The sequence below is a fragment of the Fusarium musae genome, chromosome 11 (assembly GCF_019915245.1).
Source record: "Fusarium musae strain F31 chromosome 11, whole genome shotgun sequence".
In the NCBI taxonomy this organism is placed as follows: Eukaryota; Fungi; Ascomycota; class Sordariomycetes; order Hypocreales; family Nectriaceae; genus Fusarium; species Fusarium musae.
Genome location: NC_058397.1, coordinates 1,226,191 through 1,249,338, shown reverse-complemented (window position 1 = coordinate 1,249,338; position 23,148 = coordinate 1,226,191). Strand labels below are relative to the sequence as shown.

The 23,148-nt window shown below is 47.4% G+C and overlaps 9 protein-coding genes and 1 non-coding gene across 10 annotated transcripts; 3 read left to right on the top strand and 7 right to left on the bottom strand.

Annotated features, from left to right (window-relative positions):
* Nucleotides 1–52: 52 nt before the first annotated feature.
* Nucleotides 53–1,542, bottom strand: J7337_013508 (uncharacterized protein; the record flags this gene model as incomplete). The annotated part of the gene is made up of 2 exons (XM_044830997.1): nucleotides 53–817; nucleotides 868–1,542. 2 exons carry the CDS (start codon nucleotides 1,540–1,542, stop codon nucleotides 53–55), a joined length of 1,440 nt encoding a protein of 479 aa, XP_044674272.1.
* A 1,175-nt stretch (nucleotides 1,543–2,717) lies between these two features.
* Nucleotides 2,718–3,494, bottom strand: J7337_013507 (uncharacterized protein; the record flags this gene model as incomplete). The annotated part of the gene is made up of 1 exon (XM_044830996.1): nucleotides 2,718–3,494. The coding sequence occupies one exon, from the start codon at nucleotides 3,492–3,494 to the stop codon at nucleotides 2,718–2,720; it is 777 nt and encodes a 258-aa protein (XP_044674271.1).
* Nucleotides 3,495–3,993: 499 nt separating this feature from the next.
* On the bottom strand, nucleotides 3,994–4,762 carry J7337_013506 (uncharacterized protein; the record flags this gene model as incomplete). Its single annotated transcript, XM_044830995.1, has 2 exons — nucleotides 3,994–4,554; nucleotides 4,610–4,762. The coding sequence occupies 2 exons, from the start codon at nucleotides 4,760–4,762 to the stop codon at nucleotides 3,994–3,996; spliced, it is 714 nt and encodes a 237-aa protein (XP_044674270.1).
* Nucleotides 4,763–5,105: 343 nt separating this feature from the next.
* On the top strand, nucleotides 5,106–6,941 carry J7337_013505 (uncharacterized protein; the record flags this gene model as incomplete). Its single annotated transcript, XM_044830994.1, has 1 exon — nucleotides 5,106–6,941. The coding sequence occupies one exon, from the start codon at nucleotides 5,106–5,108 to the stop codon at nucleotides 6,939–6,941; it is 1,836 nt and encodes a 611-aa protein (XP_044674269.1).
* A 4,309-nt stretch (nucleotides 6,942–11,250) lies between these two features.
* J7337_013504 lies at nucleotides 11,251–11,332 on the top strand. The gene has a single exon. It is a non-coding gene; the product is annotated as a tRNA-Gly (tRNA).
* Nucleotides 11,333–11,638: 306 nt separating this feature from the next.
* Nucleotides 11,639–13,315, bottom strand: J7337_013503 (uncharacterized protein; the record flags this gene model as incomplete). Its single annotated transcript, XM_044830993.1, has 2 exons — nucleotides 11,639–12,658; nucleotides 12,707–13,315. 2 exons carry the CDS (start codon nucleotides 13,313–13,315, stop codon nucleotides 11,639–11,641), a joined length of 1,629 nt encoding a protein of 542 aa, XP_044674268.1.
* Nucleotides 13,316–14,065: 750 nt separating this feature from the next.
* J7337_013502 (uncharacterized protein) lies at nucleotides 14,066–15,727 on the top strand (the record flags this gene model as incomplete). The annotated part of the gene is made up of 3 exons (XM_044830992.1): nucleotides 14,066–14,701; nucleotides 14,748–15,650; nucleotides 15,701–15,727. The coding sequence occupies 3 exons, from the start codon at nucleotides 14,066–14,068 to the stop codon at nucleotides 15,725–15,727; spliced, it is 1,566 nt and encodes a 521-aa protein (XP_044674267.1).
* Nucleotides 15,728–15,948: 221 nt separating this feature from the next.
* Nucleotides 15,949–17,949, bottom strand: J7337_013501 (uncharacterized protein; the record flags this gene model as incomplete). The annotated part of the gene is made up of 1 exon (XM_044830991.1): nucleotides 15,949–17,949. One exon carries the CDS (start codon nucleotides 17,947–17,949, stop codon nucleotides 15,949–15,951), a length of 2,001 nt encoding a protein of 666 aa, XP_044674266.1.
* Nucleotides 17,950–18,594: 645 nt separating this feature from the next.
* Nucleotides 18,595–19,648, bottom strand: J7337_013500 (uncharacterized protein; the record flags this gene model as incomplete). The annotated part of the gene is made up of 2 exons (XM_044830990.1): nucleotides 18,595–19,215; nucleotides 19,535–19,648. The coding sequence occupies 2 exons, from the start codon at nucleotides 19,646–19,648 to the stop codon at nucleotides 18,595–18,597; spliced, it is 735 nt and encodes a 244-aa protein (XP_044674265.1).
* Nucleotides 19,649–20,119: 471 nt separating this feature from the next.
* On the bottom strand, nucleotides 20,120–21,324 carry J7337_013499 (uncharacterized protein; the record flags this gene model as incomplete). The annotated part of the gene is made up of 2 exons (XM_044830989.1): nucleotides 20,120–21,181; nucleotides 21,238–21,324. The coding sequence occupies 2 exons, from the start codon at nucleotides 21,322–21,324 to the stop codon at nucleotides 20,120–20,122; spliced, it is 1,149 nt and encodes a 382-aa protein (XP_044674264.1).
* Nucleotides 21,325–23,148: the final 1,824 nt, after the last annotated feature.

Here is a 23,148-nt window from a genome sequence, read left to right as displayed (position 1 = left end):
GCCAATATCATTAAAGCTTCTATTTTCATTACTTGGTATCAACATTAAAGTCTTATCTATGAGCATCCATGCTTCTTTGTATCGTTCGCGTATAATCCTTTTCCGCACTGCGTAGCGAAGGATTTGAGCTCGCTGCTGTATCTGGGTATCTTGGGTCTCTCTCCGCCGAGTCATCAACCTCGACCACCACCGATGTCACGGTATCCATCTGAATAGCCGGTCCTCTCAGAGACTCTTGGCTGATGGTGCGTGTCATTCCCTTTCTGCTTCGGTTCTCTGAACCGCTTGCCCTAGCAGGCCACGACCACCAGCCTCCAGCGACGTTCTCGTCTGCTTGTTGGCCGCCCTGGATCGAGATGGTGTTTCCGAACCGACGACTTGGTGTTTTGAGGAAGGCGAAGGTGCTCAGGCCAACATCGTCAGATGAGATGTCGTACTTTGAGGCGAAAACAATGGTGTTTCGGGTTGTGCCAAATAGTAGGCAATCGAAAGAACCGTTGGATGCGATCATGGCACCTGCAAAGCAGAAGTAGCCGTTAGGCACATTTGCACCAGCCATCGTCGCAATACGGCCAGCCGCAAGAGGAAGGGTACACATGACATAGATGACGGGGTAGATCAGGAAAGCAGGGTTGCGGCTGAGTTGGAGTTGCATGGTATCAGCCTGGCTTGGTGATCCCGAAGACTCAAATCGGGCTTGGCGACGTAGATGGAAGAAGATGATGAGGTATAAGACGGATGTTGTACCAAGGCCGAGGAAGATGTAAAGGTAATGTGTGAATAGTCGAAGGTTCTCGTACTTTCGGTTCATCCAGCACTGTATAATGTTAGAGGGCTACGAACAGTGAATGGAGCAGAGGCACTCACCCAACTTCCAGCGCGGACGAAAAAGCCTCCAAACTCTGCACCATTGCGAGTCACGGCGATTGGAATGAGGGAGATGGCGTAGACAAAGATCCATATGGCGATGATCATGGCATACAGCACTCTCTGCGGTGTCTGCCGTCGCTTGACAACGGCAAAATATGTGTGAATCGCAATCGAGGTGATGAACATGGACGAAGCCAAGTCGCCAAGCGACACAAAGAGTCCCTGGGTATAGCAAGACGCTGTTCCAACCATGATTGCATTATTTCGAAGCCACGCCGCGTTGAGAAAGAAGGCTACTCCTTGGTGCATGTCGGCTAGTAGTAGATTGATGATCAGGACGAGGAACTGATTCGGTCGTCGAGGTGCGGTAGGAACATTTCCATCGACTTTTTTGTCGGCGTCTTGATCGTTCTCGGCGAATATCCCATCAATACCCAGCGTAAAGTCTATCGCCCTCTGAATCGGTCCAGTCGTTTGTTGAAAGTGCCCCGAAGGCTGCGACTTGATGAACAAGCTCCATGTCGTAAGCTTATACACTAAATAAAAGAATAAAGTACTCGCAGAAAAGAACGAAATGAAAGCGAGGACAGTAACGGCAGTCAATCCGTGTCGAAGATCATCGTTCAAAGGATCCAACGTCCGCCCTTCAACAGGAAGATCGCCCCACGCCATTATTATTGTTTTAAACGAGAGAATCTGTCGAATCTCAGGAACGAGATGCGAACTGCAGATGAGAAATGACAGCCCCCCACGGGTATTAAGAGGGAAAAGGACCCTGAATGGGCCAAGAATGTAAAGGATTTATCGCCCAGAGGCACAGATCCACGATGTGACATCGCTTCGCAGCTGAGCGCCCGTTCTGTATTAACGCATCAAGGGAATCCTGGCATTTTTTCCGCACTAGAGTTCTCGGCAGACTCTTTTCGCGCCGAGGCTAGGCCAACCTAGTCGTCTCTCACGGATGTGGCTTTTTCCGCTGCAGATTCGTGAGAGGAAAAACGTGGAAGTCATTTGGCTATTCTACGGGTCAGTACGTAATTGAGATCCATTCTTGACATCTTGTCAGTTGGAGCGTTATCCATCACCCTTGAAGATAGTGGAGATAGAATGTCGTGTCTCAGGTTGATGAAGAAAAAAAAAGCCAAAAGAAATATGCTTAGAAAATGGGTCTTCACCGACCCAAAGATCGACTCGCTTGCTACGGCACGATTGCACATCAATAGTGGATGAAAATACAACTCTCGAGTTCACTTCAAAACTCAACTCTATTTCTCTCACCTCACAAACGAGCCTCGGCACAGGATTCATCGTCCTTCTGTTCCTGACATGCCGTCCGCAAGTTGGGATCGGCGCTCGCGATGTGGCGTCGAGCGAGTCAGTCTTTGGTGTTCAAACGCTCCTCGCTAGAACATTCTTGGTAAAACGCTCAGACATAGCGGCCATCCCTTGTGTCTTAGCGCACCGAGCCCTGGGCGTTTCGGCAGTTTTGGTCATAGCGGGTGACATTTTTCACTTTTCATGCACTGAGATGGTCTAGAACGAGCGAGGTCTTTGAGTTTTTGTTAGTATCGGGCACTGAATCACGATTGGGAAGTGAGGCTGAGTGAGTGAATCGAACCATATTCCACTGCGCTGGGCCGTGCTGCTGCAGAAGCTGAAACAATACTAATTTTATATGCTTTGGACCTAAAAACGGCTGCCATTGAGTTTGAACTCGTGCCATATAAACAAAAGGAAGGCTTCATCTCGATGAGTTGCATAACTCAGCGCTCAGCCCTAATTTACCCATGATCCATGACCCTACATTGTAACTATGTATTCAGGCCGCAATGCAAAACCACGTATTTCTACACGGTCTTTTCAGCGAATTGTCTCTCAACTTCCTCCGCAAATTTCCCAATGCTATCGAATCTCCATTCAAACGCCACATTTTCTTTCAATCTCTCATAGTCACCTCCAACACCTGTACCCTCTTTCTTTTCCCCGCCGCGAGAGATCCAGACACTTCTGATGCCGAACTGTTTGGCCGGGACGTGATCAGCAGTCAAACTTCTCGCTACGTGTAGTAATTCCCCGCGATCCTTGTCGACGTGCAGATCGCTTCTCAGATGATCAAACAAGTAGTCAAAGTTTCGCTTAGCGGGTTTATAACTACCGATGTCTTCGGCAGTGTAGACCTTGTCGAATTCAGCGGGCTGAAGATGCTTTAGAGTTGAAGAGGCGTTGACGTTATCCATGTTAGTGAGAATGATGAGTTTGTAGTGTTTCTTCAAAATTTGCAAGCCTGGAATTGTGTCGGGGAAAGGCAGCCAAGTTCCAGGTAGGGACACAAGATGGTTCATTTCTTCTTCAGGTATAGAAACACTGAGCTCGTTTGCGAGACTTTTGAATGAGCGCCAGACGATACTGCCGTAGCGCAGGGTAGGCTCCTCCTCTTCAACGACCTGGGTAAGCTCATGAAAGCGTTGAATCAACAAAACAGGATTCTTTTTATAGTCGCTCTCGAAAGGAAGACGACTAATGATAGGCTGTAAGCCACGGATCATTCCGGACTCTTGGTCTATCAAAGTGCCGTAGCAGTCAAATGACAGAGCCTTAAACGTTGTGAGATCGGGATAAGACATGTTAAAAGTGGTGGGCTGAAAAGGAAAGAATGATTTGACATGAGTGAGTTCTTGGCAAATGTATCTATTCTGGTGTCTGATGGGTAAGAGATTGGGCAAGAGACTAAGTTTCAGTGAGATGGTTGATTATATTGGTGAAGTTTATATACTTAATTTGCAAGGGCGTCGTTGACGAGATGACGATTTCCCTCTGACCTCTGACGTCAAGGCAGAATCCTTCTGCTGAAGCGGCGAATTCTGCCCGAGCAATGTTTTAGCAGATCGAGTTTTGTAATAATGCTGTGGAAAAAACACAATCATCATCGGTTTCTAGTCTCAGATACTACATTCATGGATTAAGGCACCGTGGTAGAAGTATTTCATTAATTATTATATACCGATAAACGCCTAAAGCTTATTGGTTAGAAGAAACCAGGAACTAATAGTCTATAAAATAAGAGCAAAAAGGAAAAAAAAAATATAAAAAAACTCGAAAAGGGGTAGTCAGATCGTTAAATGTTCAGCTACCGGACAGCTTGGCAACCGCTGGTGCCTTGCGGATCCAGTCTGGCAGGCCACTCTCAGCAGAATCAACAAGCCATCTGGTTAGCAGACTCCTTGGAATAGAATAGGTATAACCTTTCTGTCCAACATATCCCACGAAAACCTTTCCATCTTCCCTATCTTTCATCCAGCTTTCCTTATCAGGTTCCTCAGGGATGGCCGAGATACGAAATTGGGTCCAATCGAGGTCCTTGGCCTCGTTCTCGAATGTCTTTCCGATAGTGGTGATAGCACGATAAGCGTTGGAAAATACGGTGCGGACCATGAAGTTGATTGATGGTTGGAGGACAGTGAATGCATCTTCTTTCCGGGTGATGGTGAGCGTTCCCATTGCAAAGATTCGCTTAACGCCATGTCGGCGCATCGCTGGAAAGAGGGAGTCTTTGTAGAAGTCGGGGATAGCGTTTGGGGGTGAGGTGCGATCGGTGATGAGAGGTCCAAGGAGCGAGATGACAACATTGACCTTGGCCACGGCTGTGTCGAGAGCTGCCTTGTCGGCCAGATCTCCTTTGACGGTCTGAGGAGGTTAGCGATTTCCTTCACTCATGAATGCTAGGATACTTAGGACTTACTTCAAGCAATGGATCGGAGGACAAGTCGCTGGGGATCTTCTGAGGGCTTCGTGCATATGCTACCACCTTGTGTTTGCGATACAGTAGCTCGCGAAGCAGACAAATGCCCGCAGGTCCGGTACCGCCAAGCACGAGGACAGTTAGCGGAGCCATATTATATTAATGTGTGAGTTGTTGAAATATTGCTGAGTGAAGAATAAAAGCACATAATTCTATTGATATGGGTTATATATTCGATTTTCGATCTACGTTGCTAACGTCAGCATCGGATGCAAAAAGTATCCGTGTATGGAATAGGGATAACCTAAATCTGCGCGCGGAGATTGATAGTGTTTTGCGATCTAAATCCAATTCTGGACGCAAACTGACCAATCTCAACGACTCAGATGTAATAAGCTTGCCCGTTTCGGGTTTAGCATGCTGAAGAGATTCCGCGCGGAATGCTCAATTTTCGAATCGCCCGCAAACATCTCTTGAATGACCACGATTACAAACAATGAGAAAGAATGGAAGCTGTTGGATCTGTCGCTTACGCCACAAGAAATGTGACGAGATTCATCCGACTTGCGGAAATTGTGCCGCGCTCGGATTGGCGTGTCATTTCAGCGATGCTAAGCCAGAATGGATTGACAGTGGCGAGCAGCAGCGGCAAATGAGCCAGCGCTTGAAGGCTCAGGTCAAACGAAATGCTAGAAATAAAAGGGGGAGGCAGATGATCCAGAAAATCGCCCATCAGCTCGAAGGTGAGCCGATTCCTCGGGTTGAAGAATTTGCTTCACCCCCAGTCCCTACTCAGGGCGAAGCAGCACCTGGCATAACTATCTCGGAGTCGGTCGACGACACAGCACCAGCTTCTTGGCCTAGCAACAATACTCGTATCTCGCTGGACACTGAAAATCGCACACATAATGTACTCGATACTGTCGACCTACCACTACGCGATAATCCCGGGCACTCCCTATTTGGGACTACTTTTCGTGAGAGGCTCAACGTCAATCTCGTTGGCGAGGAGGATCTCCGTTTCCTCATGACCTACAAGGACTATGTTTTCCCACTACTTCACCCTTTCTATCACACTTCGTTCTTCGAAGGCGGTCATAACTGGCTTCTGGTTGCTGCCTTCAGAAACCCCGAGTCAAGACAATTGATCGTAAGCCTAGTTACGTACTTCTTCTCCGTCGTGCCCCTTGTTCCTGGCGCAGGATATACCATGTGTTCCACCTTTGCCTGGGAGCAAGTTCAAAAGCAATCGGAGCAAGCTTTCAAGGGAATGCAGAGTAGGGTTGAGATGCTTGGCGCCACCGCTAATCTATGGGAGAGAACGCATCTTTTTGGAGACATCATGCTGTTACTCGAGTTCGAGACCATGACTCAGTACTCCCAAGCATGGAGAACTCATCTCGATGCTACGATAATCCTCTTCAAGCAGATTCTCGACTCACCAGAATCAAGGCATGTTGTGTGGCGCGTGACATTTGATCCGACGCAGATGTCAGCAGATCAGGCGAACAGAATTAATTGCTCAGACGTCAATTTGTTTTCTTCAACGCAAGTAGCTTTACGCTTTTTCGCTGCCAAGATCATTCTCGCCGACATCGTATCTAGTAGCGCACTCGAACAGGTTCCAAGTCTCAATAAATATCATGAAAAGTTGATGTCTGGCCAGGGTGAAACCAGTCTGAACATGAAAGATGTGACTGGGTGCGAGAACTGGGTGTTCCTCAGCATTGCGGAAGCAGTGGCTCTCAACGTCTGGAAGAAAGAGACGAAAAGGAAAGGGAATTTCTCTTTTATGACTTTGGTTCAAAGGGCAGGCAAGATTCTCGAAAAGCTTGATCAGGGCCTGGCGATGTTGACAGATGAAGAGCGCCGATCACAAGAGACCAACCATCAGCCAGGTGAGATTTTCGCAGAGTTTACTCTCCTACGAACCATGCGCCCTCCACACGACGCCTACTACGCCATTACTCGGGTATGGACGAACGCTGCACGGCTCTACCTAATTGTCGTTCTCTCGGGATGGCAACCAGAAATGGACGAAGTCGTCGATCTCGTGTCCGCAAATCTAGTTTTACTGGAAAACCTGACGACGCCAAGCTGGTTGACGACGCTTGCGTGGCCCATCAGCGTGACAGGGTGTTTGGCCTCCGAAAGTCAAGAGACTGCAGTTGAACAAGTGTTTAGTAGAACGAAGCCACTGAGTAATGTGGGCGGTTTGATCGAGGCTATGAAGGTCATTCGGCAAACGTGGGCACGGCGAGGGGAGTTAAGCCAAGAGTGGGACTTGACGGCTTGCTTTAGGAGTTTGGACAATATTCCGTTGTTGGTGTGAGTGATCGAGGATGCTTTAGACAGTGGAGAACGGTCAGGCGTGCCACTAAGGTTACCTTGGGGACCAAGAAGATACCAGTCTTTTATTTATAATATTTGAATAGGCTTAGTAAAGGGCATCCTAGGTTTAGTAAAGACTTTCCTAAAGTTAATATAATTTTCCTAAGTATTTGCTAATTTACCTAAATTCTTTTATCACTAAGGATCAAGGTCCTCGGCTTTCTAGGTTCTCTCTGCCGGAATAAGCTCACAGCCACAAGTCTCAGCTTCAAATAACACTTCTAGCCCACAACTTAGACCTCGATACCAGACCTGGGTTTTCGTCCTTCCGCCAGGGCTCACATAAGAATCGATAGACAAGCAAAAGACTCACCAGACAGTAGTAATCATGGCTTGGAATATTATTGGTAAGTTAAGAACAGATCCGCGAGCAACTGACTTACTCACAACCCACTAGCCTAAGGTTATCAGTAGCAATACTCATCTCGAGAGCCCGCCCGCCCTTCATCATAAGCAGCCTGAGTCTTTGAGCCCCAGACTTTCCTGCTAAAGATTGCCAAAGTTAGCATATAACGTTGTGATAGACTGAAACAAGATACGATGGAAAGTCTCATATGTCAGGCGATGTCGGTTCAATGGGTCCTCAAAGACGCAGTATTCCTTGCGAGTAACCTCAGTTCGGCAAAATATTATGCATCATGTAGAGTGATGAGTAGGAGAAAGAAATCAGGACAAACTGTACCTTTCATGAGTAGTCTTCTTGACAGTGCTTGACTACAGATCTAGCATTGTCGGATCTAAGCTACAAGACTGCTGTCACAGTTTATATGCTATATTATGCATCGTTGCGTGCCCCGTATTATCGTCTTACTAGCTGATGATCTCAAAATGCAATGATACTTCAGTGCTCACGATGAATCATTTTGTATAGCTCGCTGTATCTTACGTCACGCCGAGACGAAAAGAGTTGACCGTGAGAACGTCCCCTGCTCTCAATGCTGCAAAGTAGTGGTTCGGGGTTGATGAAGTGCCCGTTAGATGGATGAGGGGCCTAACTTGAAGTCCGCCGCCACACAGACCGTTCTGAAGACAATCACTCGGGTCGGATGTTGCTGTTCTCCTTGAGCCACCATTGACACTGCGAGACATACAACACGATGTGGACCTGAGCGACGGAATTGTAGTAAAGGATATCTTCAAATAAACCCTAAATTTAACATCTAAATCTAATGGAAGGGCTTTACGAGTCTACAGTACCACCTTCTGAATGGTATTAAGTCTAGGTGCCCCGACAACCCACTTGAAGGCTTGAAGGCCTCTCTAACTTGTGCTGTCAAAATTAAGTTGCCTGACAGCGAACACTGCGTCGATCAAGATAAACTGGTTAACCACCCCTGAATATAGCACGGGAAGCTCGGAATTAGACATATTCAATACAGGATGATACAGAATGACTCATGGTGATTCTCCCGATTTGGTAATTTTGATCTGGGGATACCTCGCACTGATTGGACTACAAGCAAATTCATTGTGAAGGAAACCGAACGAATCTAAAGAAATCTAGAATATATATCTATACGATATCAAAAACTAGAGCCTTCAATTGTATTCCCTAAAATCCCCAAGGGTTACAATTTTCGGCGTTGAGCATGTTTGTTTACATCCCGAGGCTCGCGGTATGAGGCATTTTGACAATGAAGTCTCAATCAAGTACAACTGACTCCCCCTGCGGCTTCAATCTTAATTCTATCCTTCGTTAACTACAGTTACGTGCTAGAAAGATAAGGGATAGAATCACTCTTGCTCCTATGCTACTGATATTGCATGGCGGAATTGACGCCTTCAACGCCCGAATGCTTGCGCTCAGGATTCACCCACAAGAGTATCGCCTTCGCCTCTGCTCGATTTTTGCCTACTAGTATCATCTCGAAGCTGTTGAGATATCTCGCATATATATGCCGAGATATGCAACTATGCTCAAGTAACGCGATAGATTGGGGAAACACGATATTCGGCAGATCAAGTTGTGTTCGGCGCATTCAACTGCCGATCGAGATGCTTGGCCAGCTGCCAGTTCAATATCCAAACTCGGTAGAATAAAATGCTGATCTCATCTCAGAATTAACATCGACAATTTGACATAGGTTGATCTCATATTAATTATGTGAGGAGTCCCTCCTGGTGATGAACGTCCCCGGACCCAGAATCTCGGGCGTGCGCATTCTAAGCCCGCATTATTATGTCCTGCCACCTCCGCATCAACAGGTTTTCATTTTAGTCCCGACCGTTCCGCCGATCCATCCGAAAAGAAACATGAATAACGCCGTCGTAACATTGGACTTCATCACAAGCTACAGTTCTCTGTCCCAATCTCGGCCGATTTTCGTTCAGGATATCTCATCGGCTCAAGGTGACGACGCCATTATGTTTGCGTGCTCGCGCTTGATCCTGAATTCAGTCGCGGTAATGAAAGAACACAGCTACTGGGCAAGAAAGCCAAGTCGGGTGACAGTTGCGCGTTGGGTGATTCGAGCAGAACCGCTATCTGGTTTCTTGTATGCTCCGATAAAGAAAGCGAATACGTTTCTTTGTTTGATGATGGCGACTGTTGAGAGACCTCAGGCTCTGAGGGAGAGGTAGGATCATTAACGAATGGCATTTTGGTAGGTTTGTAGAATTGATCGGCGATGGTATTCCACTTCGAGTGATTTGGGCGAATGCACCACATTTATGACCGTTGAACTGTATTTATATCATCTGCCACGGGGCGTTGGGTGAATCTCCGCAGTCCATGCCCCAGTGCCAAACCAGTAGTTACTGCGTGCGGGGTGGACGTTGCACTCGGATTCTTCGGCATATCAGCGCTACTGACCGCCCTACGTAATGAAATACCGGGTCCAGGAGATATCCTGTTTTAAATCCCGTCGCGAGTCTCTCTCGTGTTCCTTTTCTTGCTGCTGGTTTCTCTTCTCTTTCTGCTCTAGCTAACCCCGTTAGATCCATAGGCAATCATCTTTGGTGGTCCAATGAACGTGGCACAGCCCACTTGAGCTCAGACAAAAATCTAAGCGAGGCCTTGATTTACAGTGGGTTATCCAGCCCCTAGGCCAGCTGATGCTCTGAGTCGCTGACACGGCATCTGGGGAATCGCACTGGATCATCACCCGAGCGTCGCAGTTGTCAATTCATACAACAGCTCTTCTTTATATGCTTCTTGTCCACCAATCTCACTCGACATGCATCTTGAAGCCGTTCGTGAAGTGAGGATAAACACTGTACGCAACAAAACTCGCATCAGCATGTGACTGATGGTTGCAACCCATAGCCTTTTGACACATGAAGCCCCCCAAAGACCCTTCGAGAACGGTCCGTAACCCATAGTAAAATGCAGGGTTCAATATGCATCTCTGGCACGAGACAGCCTACGCTACGTCATGCGCTTCTAGAGTATGAACCATCACTTTCTGGAGGTAGTTTTAAGGGTTTCTCTGGTCCCCAAGAATGGGCAACATTATCAATACCAATAATAAAATAAGCTGGATCAAATATTTTTTAATATTTTTTAATATTTTTTTTTTTTTCCTTTTTTTTTATATCAAGCATTTTGCCCATCAAAATTCCGTACTGGACTATAAACCAGACCAAATCAACCGACATGGATACAGACAATAACAAGCGCCTCTTGAATCGATATGGGATCCTTCCAAAGCGAGGCAGCCTTCTCAATCACCAATTAGAGGTTCGCATGAACGATTTTGTCCTCGAAATATGCCAATCTAACATGGTGAAAGGGGAGAAAATATTTCGACTCGGGAGACTTTGCTCTAAACCAAGCTCATCGGTCATCTAACATTGGCAACGTCAAAACAGGTCGCGAACATCCAATCCGTCAAGACATATCAGAGCCGTCTAGTTCCGTCCCAAGTTCCAGCAACATTGATGATAACGCAACTCAACAGTCATCAACAAGACGAAGAAGCACGGAGGTAAAGTTTCATGCTCAAACCCAACTTCATCAAGAGATGAAAAGCCCTCCCGAGAGTGAAAATCACAGAACAGAAGAGGGAAACAATGAGTAGGTTACTATTGATACAATGTACGTTCGAGAAACATGACCCGATTTGCGAGTTTTATGGTCTTCTCATGCAGATGGAAAATGCAGATTTATCCAGAGCCTATTACAACCTATATCACTATGGCTGTCTATGTAATTTTAGCTACACAAACCTCTCTCTAAATGTCAACGTCAAAATTCCCTCTCTTCTGAGATCTTGGTTTGCGTTGTGCTCATTCGAACACCATCAGTAGAAGCGTAATTGGTTTAGTGGTAAAATTCTCCGTTGCCATTCGAGCAGCGTCGGGGAGCCCAGGGTTCGATTCCCTGATTACGCATTGATAGAGCTGAAGCTCAAGATATCTTTTGGCAATTGTACTATCCATATTTTTGTGAGTGTTCTGCCATGTTCCAGCCGGCGTTGGAGGTAGCGTTGAGGTTCAACTAAAGTTCAAGGAGGCTAAATCTTTGCTTGGTCACGAGGCAAGGCAAGTGCAGATAGACTGTTTCCATTTTTAGTAAGTCATACTACTTCTACCAAGGAGCATTTGCAGCCACTTGAAGCGGGAGGTAATATTCTTTGGGCATTGTTATCACTCAGCAATAGACTTGTACTTGTTTGTTTATTTCTCTTCTTTCTATGCTCACTGCTGTGAGATGTCTACTTTGCTCCACCAAAACTCAGATTGCTTGCGAGCCCAGTCGTCATCCGTGAACACAGCGGTCTTGCCGGCATCTCCTCCTATCAGCTCCTCGTTGCCTTCGCCGAATCTCAAAACCTTGGGACTCTTGGGATCATACGCCTCCCATCTGGGTCTCTGTGGGTACTCTCCAGATACAGCGTTGGGATCACCTCTTGTGATGAAGCTGGTAACATAATGGTTCAATGTCTTGGCAAGGTCTTTTTGTGTTTCAGAGACAGCAACGACCTTGGGATCGCAGACTTCGTAACGCATGTTATCGGCGTGCTGGGCACCGTTGTTGACCGTGCTGACAGCGGCCCAGTGGTAGAGGTAGACGGGTACTGATGGGGAGGCGAGCTCGGCTGTCTGACGCGCGGGAGCGACATAAGCATAATGGGCATATGCAGCCTCAATACGCTTGTACTGTGATCCCATATCTTTGCGTGTCTCCTTGTACTCGGAATCCTCAAACTTAGCTGGATCTCGGTATAGCGCCTCGATAGTGTCCAAATCCTCGGAGGTAAGCAACGGCAGCAACTCAGCCCAAAAGTGTCGAAACTGAGAAGACTCCGACATTTGCTTGTTAACATAAAGCGAACCTTCGTTCGTTGTAAAGCCAGTCATTATGGGCACCTTATGCCACTTGCCCGACTTCCATGTCTCGAGAGGCGGTCGAGCGATGACTTCACCGTCAATGACAGGCTGGAAAGCCCAGCGAAGGGAGGGGTTGTACTTGTCGAATGTGGCTGTTTGCGCATCGGTGATGACCTTCTCTGGTTGTTGGCGCAGATAAGGGAAGATCTCACACTCTGGGAGATCTTCGGGGACGCCGACCGCGCGGAGGAAGTCCTTGAACTGGGCTTCATGAATCGGCGCATTGTATGGTCTCACGGCTCGTGATGTAGGAGCTCCAGATTCAATGATGGCTTTGTGAAAGAGAGGGGCAACACCCTCCTTATAATGCATGATATGATGACCAATCTACTTCAAGTTAGTTGACTTTCCGCTCAAATTGTCACTGGAACTTACAGAATGAGCACCAGCAGACAGTCCAAACAATGTGACATTACTGGGGTCACCACCGAAGGCAGCGATGTTTTCTTGCACCCACTCCATCATGAGAATCTGATCCTTTAATCCAAGGTTGAGAACACCCTCCTTGGCACTCAGGCTCGAGGGCAAGAACCCCAAAGCTCCAATTCGATATTGAAACGTCACAGCAACAAAGGCCTCGGGTGCATTCGCTACCATCGACGCTGTCTTGTGCATATGCGCCGAACCTCTATTGAACGCGCCGCCATGGATATAAAGAGCAACAGGCAATTTTTCATGCTTATCCGCTGACTTGCGAAAGATATTCACTGTCAAACAATCCTCACTCTGCTCAAGCGTTGGTCCTACCAACAGTCCCTTGCCAGGAGCTGCAGGGCCATATTCAGATGCATCGATGACTTTGTCAGGTGAAGCTGGTACTTTGACGGGGAGACGGAAACGGAGATCTCCTGTTGGGGGTAAAGCGTAGGGAACGCCCATCCAACCATCTACAGCTTGGGGTAGGCTGTCATTCAGCTTGACGCCGACAAGCTTGCCCTGGGGGAGGGCAATGGTTGGAGTGTCTGGAGAAATTCGGCTACCCATTCTGACTCAATTTGCTACTGTCACAAAAGAGGAATCGTGAGAATACAATGGTTAAATAGAGTCAAGACTCGACACTGACGAAACTCCATGTTGGAGTAGCGCCATCCTATGAGGGGCATCTTCTCGGCGTCCAAAAACCGCTCCGCTCTCCCCGGCTCAGTTCCGACAACGGCTTCAACAGCAGAATCACCGGAGATAAGTGCCATCTGCGCCCTATCTTTCCAATCTGAGGAAGAAAAGACGCGAATCTCCCTTTTCAGATCGGGGAACTTTCCTGCCCCGCGATTTCGCCTGTTGAATATGGAACCGATCGTGGCCGGTGTTAGATCTGAGGACCGAGTATCGGAGCATGATAGCGGCCAACTGGAACTAGGCCTAAACCCCGCAAACTTGGGTGGTTTTAGTGAGGTTGTCATTGGTGAGAATGCTGTTCGCGCTCTCTTGACTCAGGAACTGCTGCTTCGTTGGGTTGAGATCTGCATGATAGACTGATAGGGCCAATTCGCTTGTTTGATACGAGAATCATGTACCCCGGACCATTGTCTATGGATTGTTTGACTGAAGGGAAGGTTATATGGGTCTTTGATCTCCCATCATCGTGGATCTTGAAGCTGTCACCGTGGAGTGCTTCTGAGATTGATTCAAGGGTGCTGAGTGCCACTGGTCTAAAGGCGTCCTAAGTTATCCTAAATTCACCTAAATATTCTCATCACTTAGGATAAAGGCCCTAAAACTCTTACTTCCCAAACGATGTCTCCAACCACAACGGGGCCGTTGCCCGATGCCAAGAAGCTCACCGAAGAGCAAATCGCGATGAAAAAGCTCGACTCAATCACAGCAGGTGAAGTCGTCGAGCTTGACGCTACAGAAACATTTCTCCGTCAACACAACTTCACAAATGAGTACATCGGCGAATTGTTGACGGATACAGAGCTCAACAAGAAACTCATCCGAAAGGTTGACATGATCCTCCTCCCCATGTTGATGGGCACATACATGCTTCAGTACATCGATAAGAATGCATTGAGTTACGCAGCGGTTTTCGACCTCTTTACAGACACCGGAGTATCATCAGATCAATATTCCTGGTTTGCCTCGATTTTCTATTTCGCTTACATGGCTGCGGAATACCCTTGGCTGTTTCTCGCACAGAAAACGCGAATGGCTAAGGTTGTCAGTGGTTGTGTAATGGGATGGGGGAGCGTGTTGTTGTTGACCACTGCGGGAAATAACTTTGGTTCGTTGGCCACGTGCAGATTTTTCCTTGGCGTCTTTGAGGCGCCCATCACGACGTGTTTCATGATGATCGTTTCGATGTGGTATACGCGTGAGCAGCAGCCATTCAGAGCTGGTATCTTCTACTGCTGTAATGGCGTTGGAGCTATGGTAGGATAACCACCCTGGTCATTGGGAGTGTACTGACATTCCATAGCTCGGTGGCATTCTTACCTATGGCATTGGCCAGATTAAGAACTTTCCCGTCTGGAAGGCTGTTTTCATGACATGCGGAGGCATGACAGTCGTCTGGGGGTTTGTCCTCCTCTTCTTCCTCCCCGACAGCATCATGTCAGCTCGCCACTTCACCCTTGAAGAACGAGCCCTACTCATCGGCCGTGGTCGTCTCGCTCGAACTGGTGTCTTAAACAAGACCATCAAGTGGAACCAAATTCGGGAGGCTTTCATCGATCCACAAGTCTGGCTTCTTGTCTTGTTCATACTCCTCAACGAGACCATCAACGGAGGTATCGCCAACTTCGGTAAGCTCATCATCAAGGGCGTTGTCAAGGACCCCCTTGAGACAGTCGCTCTTGGTATCCCTATGGGCGCATTCCAAGTCATGTACATTTTATCAGGCACTTTCTTGGCTTCGCGCATCAAGAACTGCCGAACTATCATCATGGCTGTCTATCTTATTCCCACCATGATTGGAGTCTGCCTGCTCTGGAAGCTTGATCGTGAGCATCACAAGATCGGCGTGCTTTTTGGTTATTACATCATCGGCGCCTTTGTCTGCTCTCTGGTCCTCGCGATGCAGATGCCCGCTAGCAATCTCGGCGGCTACACCAAGCGCATCACTGCTTCAGCAATGGTATTCATCGCCTATTGTGTGGGTAATGTCATCGGCCCTCATGCTTTCTTGGGCTCGGAAGCGCCTCTGTATCCATCCGGCTGCATTACGATTCTCAGCTGTTCGGTTGCGCAGATGGTCGTCGCAATTATGCTTCGAGTACTCTTGTCCAGACGAAATGCACAACGAGATGCCGCCGCTGCGGCTATTGGGACGAATAATGAGGATGCATCTGAAGTGGATGGAGCTGATTTAACAGATTTCGAGGTAAGTTTCAGTTCAGACTAACATTGTGACGAGACACTGACATTTTGCAGAACCCTCATTTCCGTTACGTGCTCTGAACCTGATATCCGGGCGACGTAGTTAGACGAAACCTAATCTAAAGACCCACTAAGATTAGTCTAAGATACACTAAATTTACCTAAATATACCCATCACCTAGGATGATGTTCCTATATATGCCTTCCGATGAAACGGTCAAAAACCCCACCCCCCAACTCAAGTTATTTTCGTCCCTGGTGTTACAGTGTTATTACATGTTCCTCTTTTTAGTCCGCGTCTACTACCGCGATAAGGGTCTGGGCCACGGAAACACAACTTCGTAAGTCGGAGCACCAACAAAGAAGCACAAACCGAGAACCCATTCCTTAGTATACAAACGCAACGGTAGGTTGTGTTTATCATATGACAGCCGAACCCCAAGAGATACATGGTGGTCGAGATCGTTTGCAAGATACTCCTCATCTGGCTGGTCTTCTGACCAGAGCGACGTGAAGACATGTGTAAGATCATCATCTTGCTGGCTGAAAAGCTCTTCAGATTCATCATATTTCCGGCTCCGAATAAATATCGCTCGTGCTGTTGTAGCATCTCCAGAGGGGTCGCATAGATAGCCCAGTGTTAAAGGTTGATCTGCTTCCATGGCTCTGACGACCTCCTTCGCCATGGATCTTCGATACCGCAGGCTGAAAGACTCCTCATCCACAACGAAAGCATCTTCCTCCAGAAAGTCCTTCACATCATCCACTATCTTTGCGTCCTTACGTCCTTTCTTTGCCTTGACAAGTTCGACTAGCTGTCTCAGCCGGGTCCGCTCATAATCCGATAGTTGCTGTTCGCCTTTCCGAACTGGCTGTGACAAGCGTGGCGATGACCGCGGTGCTCGAAGACCGTCGTCCAGCTTCCAGAGATGACCTCTTGTGACTATCCCAGTTTTGGTGAAGTTAACATCAACGAAGCGACAGCTCTTGTTGAAAGTCAACCTTTTAGCACCCTCCGGGGCTCGGAAATCGTCGAAGAAAAGATTGTTGATCTGTTCAACCATTGGCTCATGTTCAGATAAGGGCGGTTCGTCGTTCTTGAGTATCTCGCCATTTACGAGACGAAGGGCTAGTATCGCGAGATCTAGGTCTACACCGCTATCCTGAAGCCGCGTACTGTTGAGACGTGTCGCGTACTGGCAGCAGTTGGCGATAATGGCCAGACAGTCCGATGGCTCCGTGACGCCTCGTTTTCGAACATCTGAGACAATCGTTCCAGACATGGAGCTTGAAGGTGAGAGCAATATGGTGTACTTGCCAGCCGTCGCCAGTATGTGATCAATCATTTCGTCATCCTCACTCGTCACAAAGTGATGTCGGCGAAAGCCAAGACAGAATTTAGTAGCGCTTTCTGAAAACCTGGCAGACTGGACACTCAACTCGCCCGGTACTACACCAAACATCGGTTTCTTACCGCTGAGTATCAACCGCTTTGTGTCTTCGAAGTCGGCGCTATGATGAATCAGAAGCGTCATCTTGAGACCAGCTCTGTAGTTCTCTTGGAACGTCCACGCTCTCGTCCACCATTTATCGCGAGTGATTTCGTATATCAGGGATAGCATTTTATGCGCTTGACTATATTCTGCGCCTTTGGATAGCGCGAATCCGCCCTCGTGGTGCTTGACAAGGGCACCTTTGAGTACCGAAGAGAGGGTCCTCATCTCATCCTCATCTTGGATAGGCCGACCGAGTAGCGCAACGGGATGATCGCTCAGCGAGTAAACACGGTCCATTGCATCGAGAGCATGTCTCTTTTGTCGGCACTCAGTATGTGTGCATGCTAGCTGCTTGCATTTCTTCTGCGGGATGCTATGCCGATCAATCCACAGAAGCGGCACATCATGACACTGCATGTACTTGGTGATCCTTTCAAGCACCGAATTTCGTACCGAAGAGCGCCAAGCTTCTTGCCCGTCCCTTGTCTCAATTTTGTGACCCTCGCTTCTGGAATTCTGCGCCTCATACTCGGAAGCGTCCCAGGTGTACGAAAGCGCAACGAAATTGCTGTCTGCGAATCCGTTGACGATTTTTCTGAACCAATAAGGTGTCTCGAACTTTTCATTTTCTTCCTTAGTAAGTTTTCTCTTCTTGGATTGTCGTCGGCCGAGACATTCGAGGTTCTCGACGATCCATATCATCTTTTGCTGCGGGATCTTGCATTTTTCTATCTGGAGGAGTGACGATATGATACCGGGTTCGTCCTCTGGTTGGTGACTGCCACGAAGGACACGTTTTGTGGCCATTCTTTGGGCTGTTGGAAGGACATTTCGGGTTTAGGGGATGCAGTCGATGCGACATGGGTGAGATTTCTGGTGTCGAGGATGACGACGTCAGCGCCGCTATCTCACGAGACGCGTCGTCGACTGCCAATCACAATTCTCTTTAGACAGATGTGGGTCAATGATCAGCTGTACCCTGCAGCAGGTGAATTGGCTTAGGGTAACTGAGGTTATTTTAGGATCAACTTGGACCGCTCATTGACGATTCCATTCTCTCACCCTGATACATAATCTCAAGCCTTGAGGCGTCTACAGGGGGCTTACGGTGATGCAAACTCTCTCATGTTGTTAATTTGTAAGTTCGTAGCCAGCGAAAATTGAGTAGCACGCTAAGTTCAGACCATTTATTCACAGATAGAATGCCATCTCACAGTGTTCATTTAGCACGTGAGATACACACAGAACCAATTGTTTTTTCAAACCTCAAACATCTTCTACCCAAGTCCCCGGCATTGACACGCGCTGTTTTTGCTTATGGAGCCCAAATTTCCTTTCCTTGCGCTTTTGATTTCTGTCAAATCGTTTTTGGGCCATTTGCAATTCCCGATCCACCCATTCCGTCTCCTCCGCACTATAGTTGTTGTAGTAACGAAGAGGTAGCCAAAAAGGTCACCCTTTTCGATGTCTATCAGATCCGTCTGGAGCCCCTAAGGTCTGATGTTCTTTCCAAGCTTCATGCTGCGCAATGTATGCTTGTGTCGAGCTTGCTGGGTACAATGTGAGTGGCGTAGCAAAGTGTTCGTACTCCATCAATAGCTCCCTAACAGGGCACTCGTCCCGGATTGAAAGGGCCCAGAATGGAAATTGTCTGCCTCTCGACTCCTTGATGAACAGAACTCGTCTGTAGTTCGAGGAGCCGACTTTATTGTCATTCCAATATGGCGTATCGTGCCACGTCGCGAAACAGCACTCTGTCTCGACCATGAGATATTCCTTAATGCTGACACCAGCTTGCTCCACAATATCTAGCCATCGATGCACATTTTCCAATATCTCGTCAGTGTCCCAGTTGTAAAACAGTATATCTTTCAAAGCGCTGAAGTCGGTGTCGGATCGAAGCTGTTGATGGATGTCCAACCCTCTGAAGACACAGTCTGCAACAAGGTCTGCCCATCCCTCGATGTTCACTACTGAAACGTACTTGAACTGTTTCATGGCGTATCTCCAGACTGCAGTATTAAAAGCCACCATGTTGCTTGAGAAATAAGGCTTGCACGCTTCTACACACATCTGCGCATTACAGGGATCTACAATACCTCGCAGGATCATGTGAAATTCGGATGCCAAAATGGAGTCTCGGCGTATCTTGGTGTACTCCAGGACGCATCTGGGACCATCTTTGCCATCAAAAGCATACAAAAAATTTGCACTGCCAACATGATTTCTAGAATGTTAGCATATCCGTTCGTATCTGTCTATAGCTTACGCATACCTGTTAGATAGATCAAATGTTTGCGTTGCGAGAAATCTGAGAATTGACTTGGATTTTGTCAAGGCTGCCAGCTATCATCCTGTTAGGGTGGTAAATAAATAATGCTTTTCGACTTACGCCTAGAAGAGAAGTTTCATTATCAGGATCATATTCATCCCAGGCAATGACTGTTGCAGGTGTCAGAATGCCTTGAGAAAAATATGTCTTGATCTGACCCAAGTTATCATCCATAAAATCGTATTCAATTTTCTCGCCAATCTGGCGCTGGCCTTGAAGGAGGTAAATAACTCGTGGTATCTGTAGAGTGATACAGAATGGGGAGAGACTACCACGCCGTAGCGATAATTTCACGTATAAACTCAGCAATGAAGATCCTATCGTGAATATAGAATCATCCTGAATTGTTGATGAGCCTGTGTCGAATGAGATTTCTTCCTTGGTTGTTTTTCTTGTCCACTACACAAAAGCCTTTGTGCTCTAGCCTTGTCTCCATGTATCGACGACAGTTTCTGGGATTTTTCGGCGCGCTTGATACTTGTCGCATGGCTCGAGATTTCTGACACTTTGATGGCCTGGAAATTTCGAACAGTGTAATGAAGACATGAACGTTTAGTCAAGCAGCGAAGACATGCTACGTGGGCAAGCCCGGATTTCATATGGTCAAAGGTCATAAATATACAACGAAAACTATTTCGATTATGTTCATAATGCCCTTCCGACGATGACCTTCCCAGGGTCTTCAGGTAGACGACCCCATAGCTCATCAGTGCTTTGGTTGTTCCCAGGATAAGCAGACAAACTCTCCACGTCAACCTCTCTCAAAACGTGTATGCTATCATTAGTCGGAGCGGCTGGTATCGGATTAGTAGCCGCAATAGTTGTGTTGGTCCGAGAACCGCCAGCGTGGATAAAGTCTCTGGTACTCGATGTTGTTTCTTTAGTAGTCCCCTTGTGCATGGACGACAACGGCACCAGAGTACTCTGGTTCTCGGTGTTTTTTGTTGGGCGTGATCGAGTTCCGCTGCGATTGCGAACGAACTCAATGAGTTCGCTAAGAACAGCAAATTCTAGCTTGAGTTTGATCGAGTAGGTGACCAGCTTGATACCTTGCTCCCAGACATAAAGGTCATGGAACTCTATCGCAAGAAGAGCGATGTCCATTAGTATGATGACGAAGTTGATCGTGAAAAGCTTGTACAGCATGCTTTTTGTGTTGCCGAAAGCTGTCTTGAGGATCTCCATTGACTTCCAGATGTACAGACCAGAGATGATGAGTTCCTGCAGATAGAATATGGACATGGAGATCTTTTCCATGATGTTAAAGACATTGTTAAAGCCCTTTCTATTGTCACTTGGACTATACTCTGATCCGAAGAGCAGTACAGTCATTGTAGAATGCTGGGCCGTGGTCAGTCGGGAACCATGTTGCTTAGGAGTATCGCTTACCCAAACGAGACCATTTATGATGATCATAATGAGAACGGCTCGAAGAATCTTGATATCGGTGACAATCAGGTGAAGTCGCGAGTACAAAACAACAGACTGGCCAGTAATGACGAGGACCCATCCAACAGTCTCAATGATCATGCCAACATAATCGTGTGTAAGGTCGAAGTAGACAATGAGCCATCCTAGACAGTATGGAATGATTCCGAATGATGTAATGAGAATACTCCAAAAATAAAGCCCCGATCGTCTTTTGAAGGTAAGAGAGATGAGGGTGAGGAGTTCGATCGCATTGTAGAGTGATAACGTCGAGGCAACCTTGGTAAAGTGTCAGTACATACCACTACCGAGAGGGTCATACAAGTAGAACTTACAACAACAAAGACATCTCTGCCAATGTAGACTGTTTCTTCAATCGTCGAGTAGTGAGCATCCCATTTATCGCGATGGGGTAACATCATTGTGGTCAGTCGAAAGAAGCCAGGACAGTGGTGAAGGTAAAATATCTCGGCAGAGAAGTATGCTTACGACTATAAAAGCAGCTTGGCACCTAAATGAGCGAAGTAGTCCATGCTTATCTGGGCACTGTCAAGGCGTCAAGGCGTCATAACGGATAATGCCAGGGGTTCAGGGCCGAGAAGCTTGATACTCTAAAGAACGGTCTCGATCGACACTCACTCTAACTTAGTTGTAGTAGGATTGTCTTGGTATGACGCCAAAAAATGTGTTATAGGTCCTTTAGCATATGCCGATGAAAGTCAAAGAATACCGTGGCTTGTAGAGAGCGCGTATGACCCAGTAAGTAACGCCATAGCATTCCAAGCATCCCGTGCGCCCGCTATAAATCGGCGGAGCTGATTCAGAGCTGATCTCGAATTTTGATAAAAAAACACAATCACGCGCCCTCTGGTAGATTCTCAAGCTACCACTGACGAGCTTGTGTCCAGGAGGCGGCTAGTTCAATCTAGACCCCTCAGCTGTTCGTTCAGATTATGACCTTGGCATTGTGCCGTTGGAGACTCCATGGCTTCAATGATCTCACAGTAACTCTCTCTCGCGCCAAGAGTCGCCGGCTCTCATCCCCCAAGCAAGAGCGGAATATGAAGACGATCAATTCCTGTCATCGAGCGTGTGCAACCTGAGCCAAAGGGTTTTGACACGCTTGGTGCCATTCTAAGTTGTGGGCTAGAAGTGTTATTTGCAGTTGAGACTTGTGGCTGTGAGCTTATTCCAGCAGAGAGAACCTAGCTTGGTGCCATGGATGTGAGACATCCCGATCATCTAAGACAAAAACAGCTTAATAGCTTGGCCAGTTGGAGAATTGGTGGCTTGAAGTTAAGCTTCTGTTTATGGTTGTCATGGACGTTCTCGATCTGTACCTGCATTAAACCCAAAAAGCCCTGGTACAGAATTGTCACATTTCGTTTTGGTTTGAAGGTTCGGTACGCAAATATCCCGTGGTCTCTTGAAGATTGAAGCATCACCGACCAAAGCTCATCAATGCAATTGGAATTAGTAGCCATCGATCAAAAACTCAAGTGTCAAATCTACAAAATGGCTTGTTCCACATCTCATCCAGCACTATAACAAAAACTGTATCACGAATTGATCCAGCCACCCCCGGCCGCTCAGCATTCGTCCCAATACCAATCCTGACCCTGGTCTCGTCTCACAACTCTGAACCAAGTTCGAGTCTTCAGGCCTCAGCTCCCTTGAGCTGACGCTAATAGCCCATTGCGAATCTAACAGTCCTTTGCTCGGCTCGAGGGAGGAACTCTGCTGTTCCTGCTGCTGCTTTACCTGGTCTTCTCGTTTCTGTGCTAGTTCTTCTTGTTGTGTATGATAGTCCCTCTTCAGTCGTTCGCGATTCAGCTGCTCCTGTCGCTGTCATTGTTGCTCCACTTGCAAGCGTTCCTCCTTCTTCCGCGAAAGCTCTTGTTCATTCGCCTGTCTCTGTTGCTCCTGGTATAGTCTCTGGGGTCCTGGTCCTCTGTAGAAGCGGTCTCGGGATCTTTCTCACTGTTTATGTTTAACTCCGCCACCCAATTTGCGAGGTCCCGCCTATCTTCACCGATGTAACCTCTGGAAGTGCTTGTTGAGTCAAACTCATTGGGCAACGCGACCGAAGTGTTTCCGTGCCAGCTGTCTTCTTCCCAACCCCTGGTTTAAGGCTTCGTAAAAGTTGCCATTACATGGTCATCTTTGTGGAGCCGCGGCGCCGTACACAGTGACATATGAGGCACCAAGAGTCGCTACACCAGGCCCTGTACCTCAAACCCACCAAT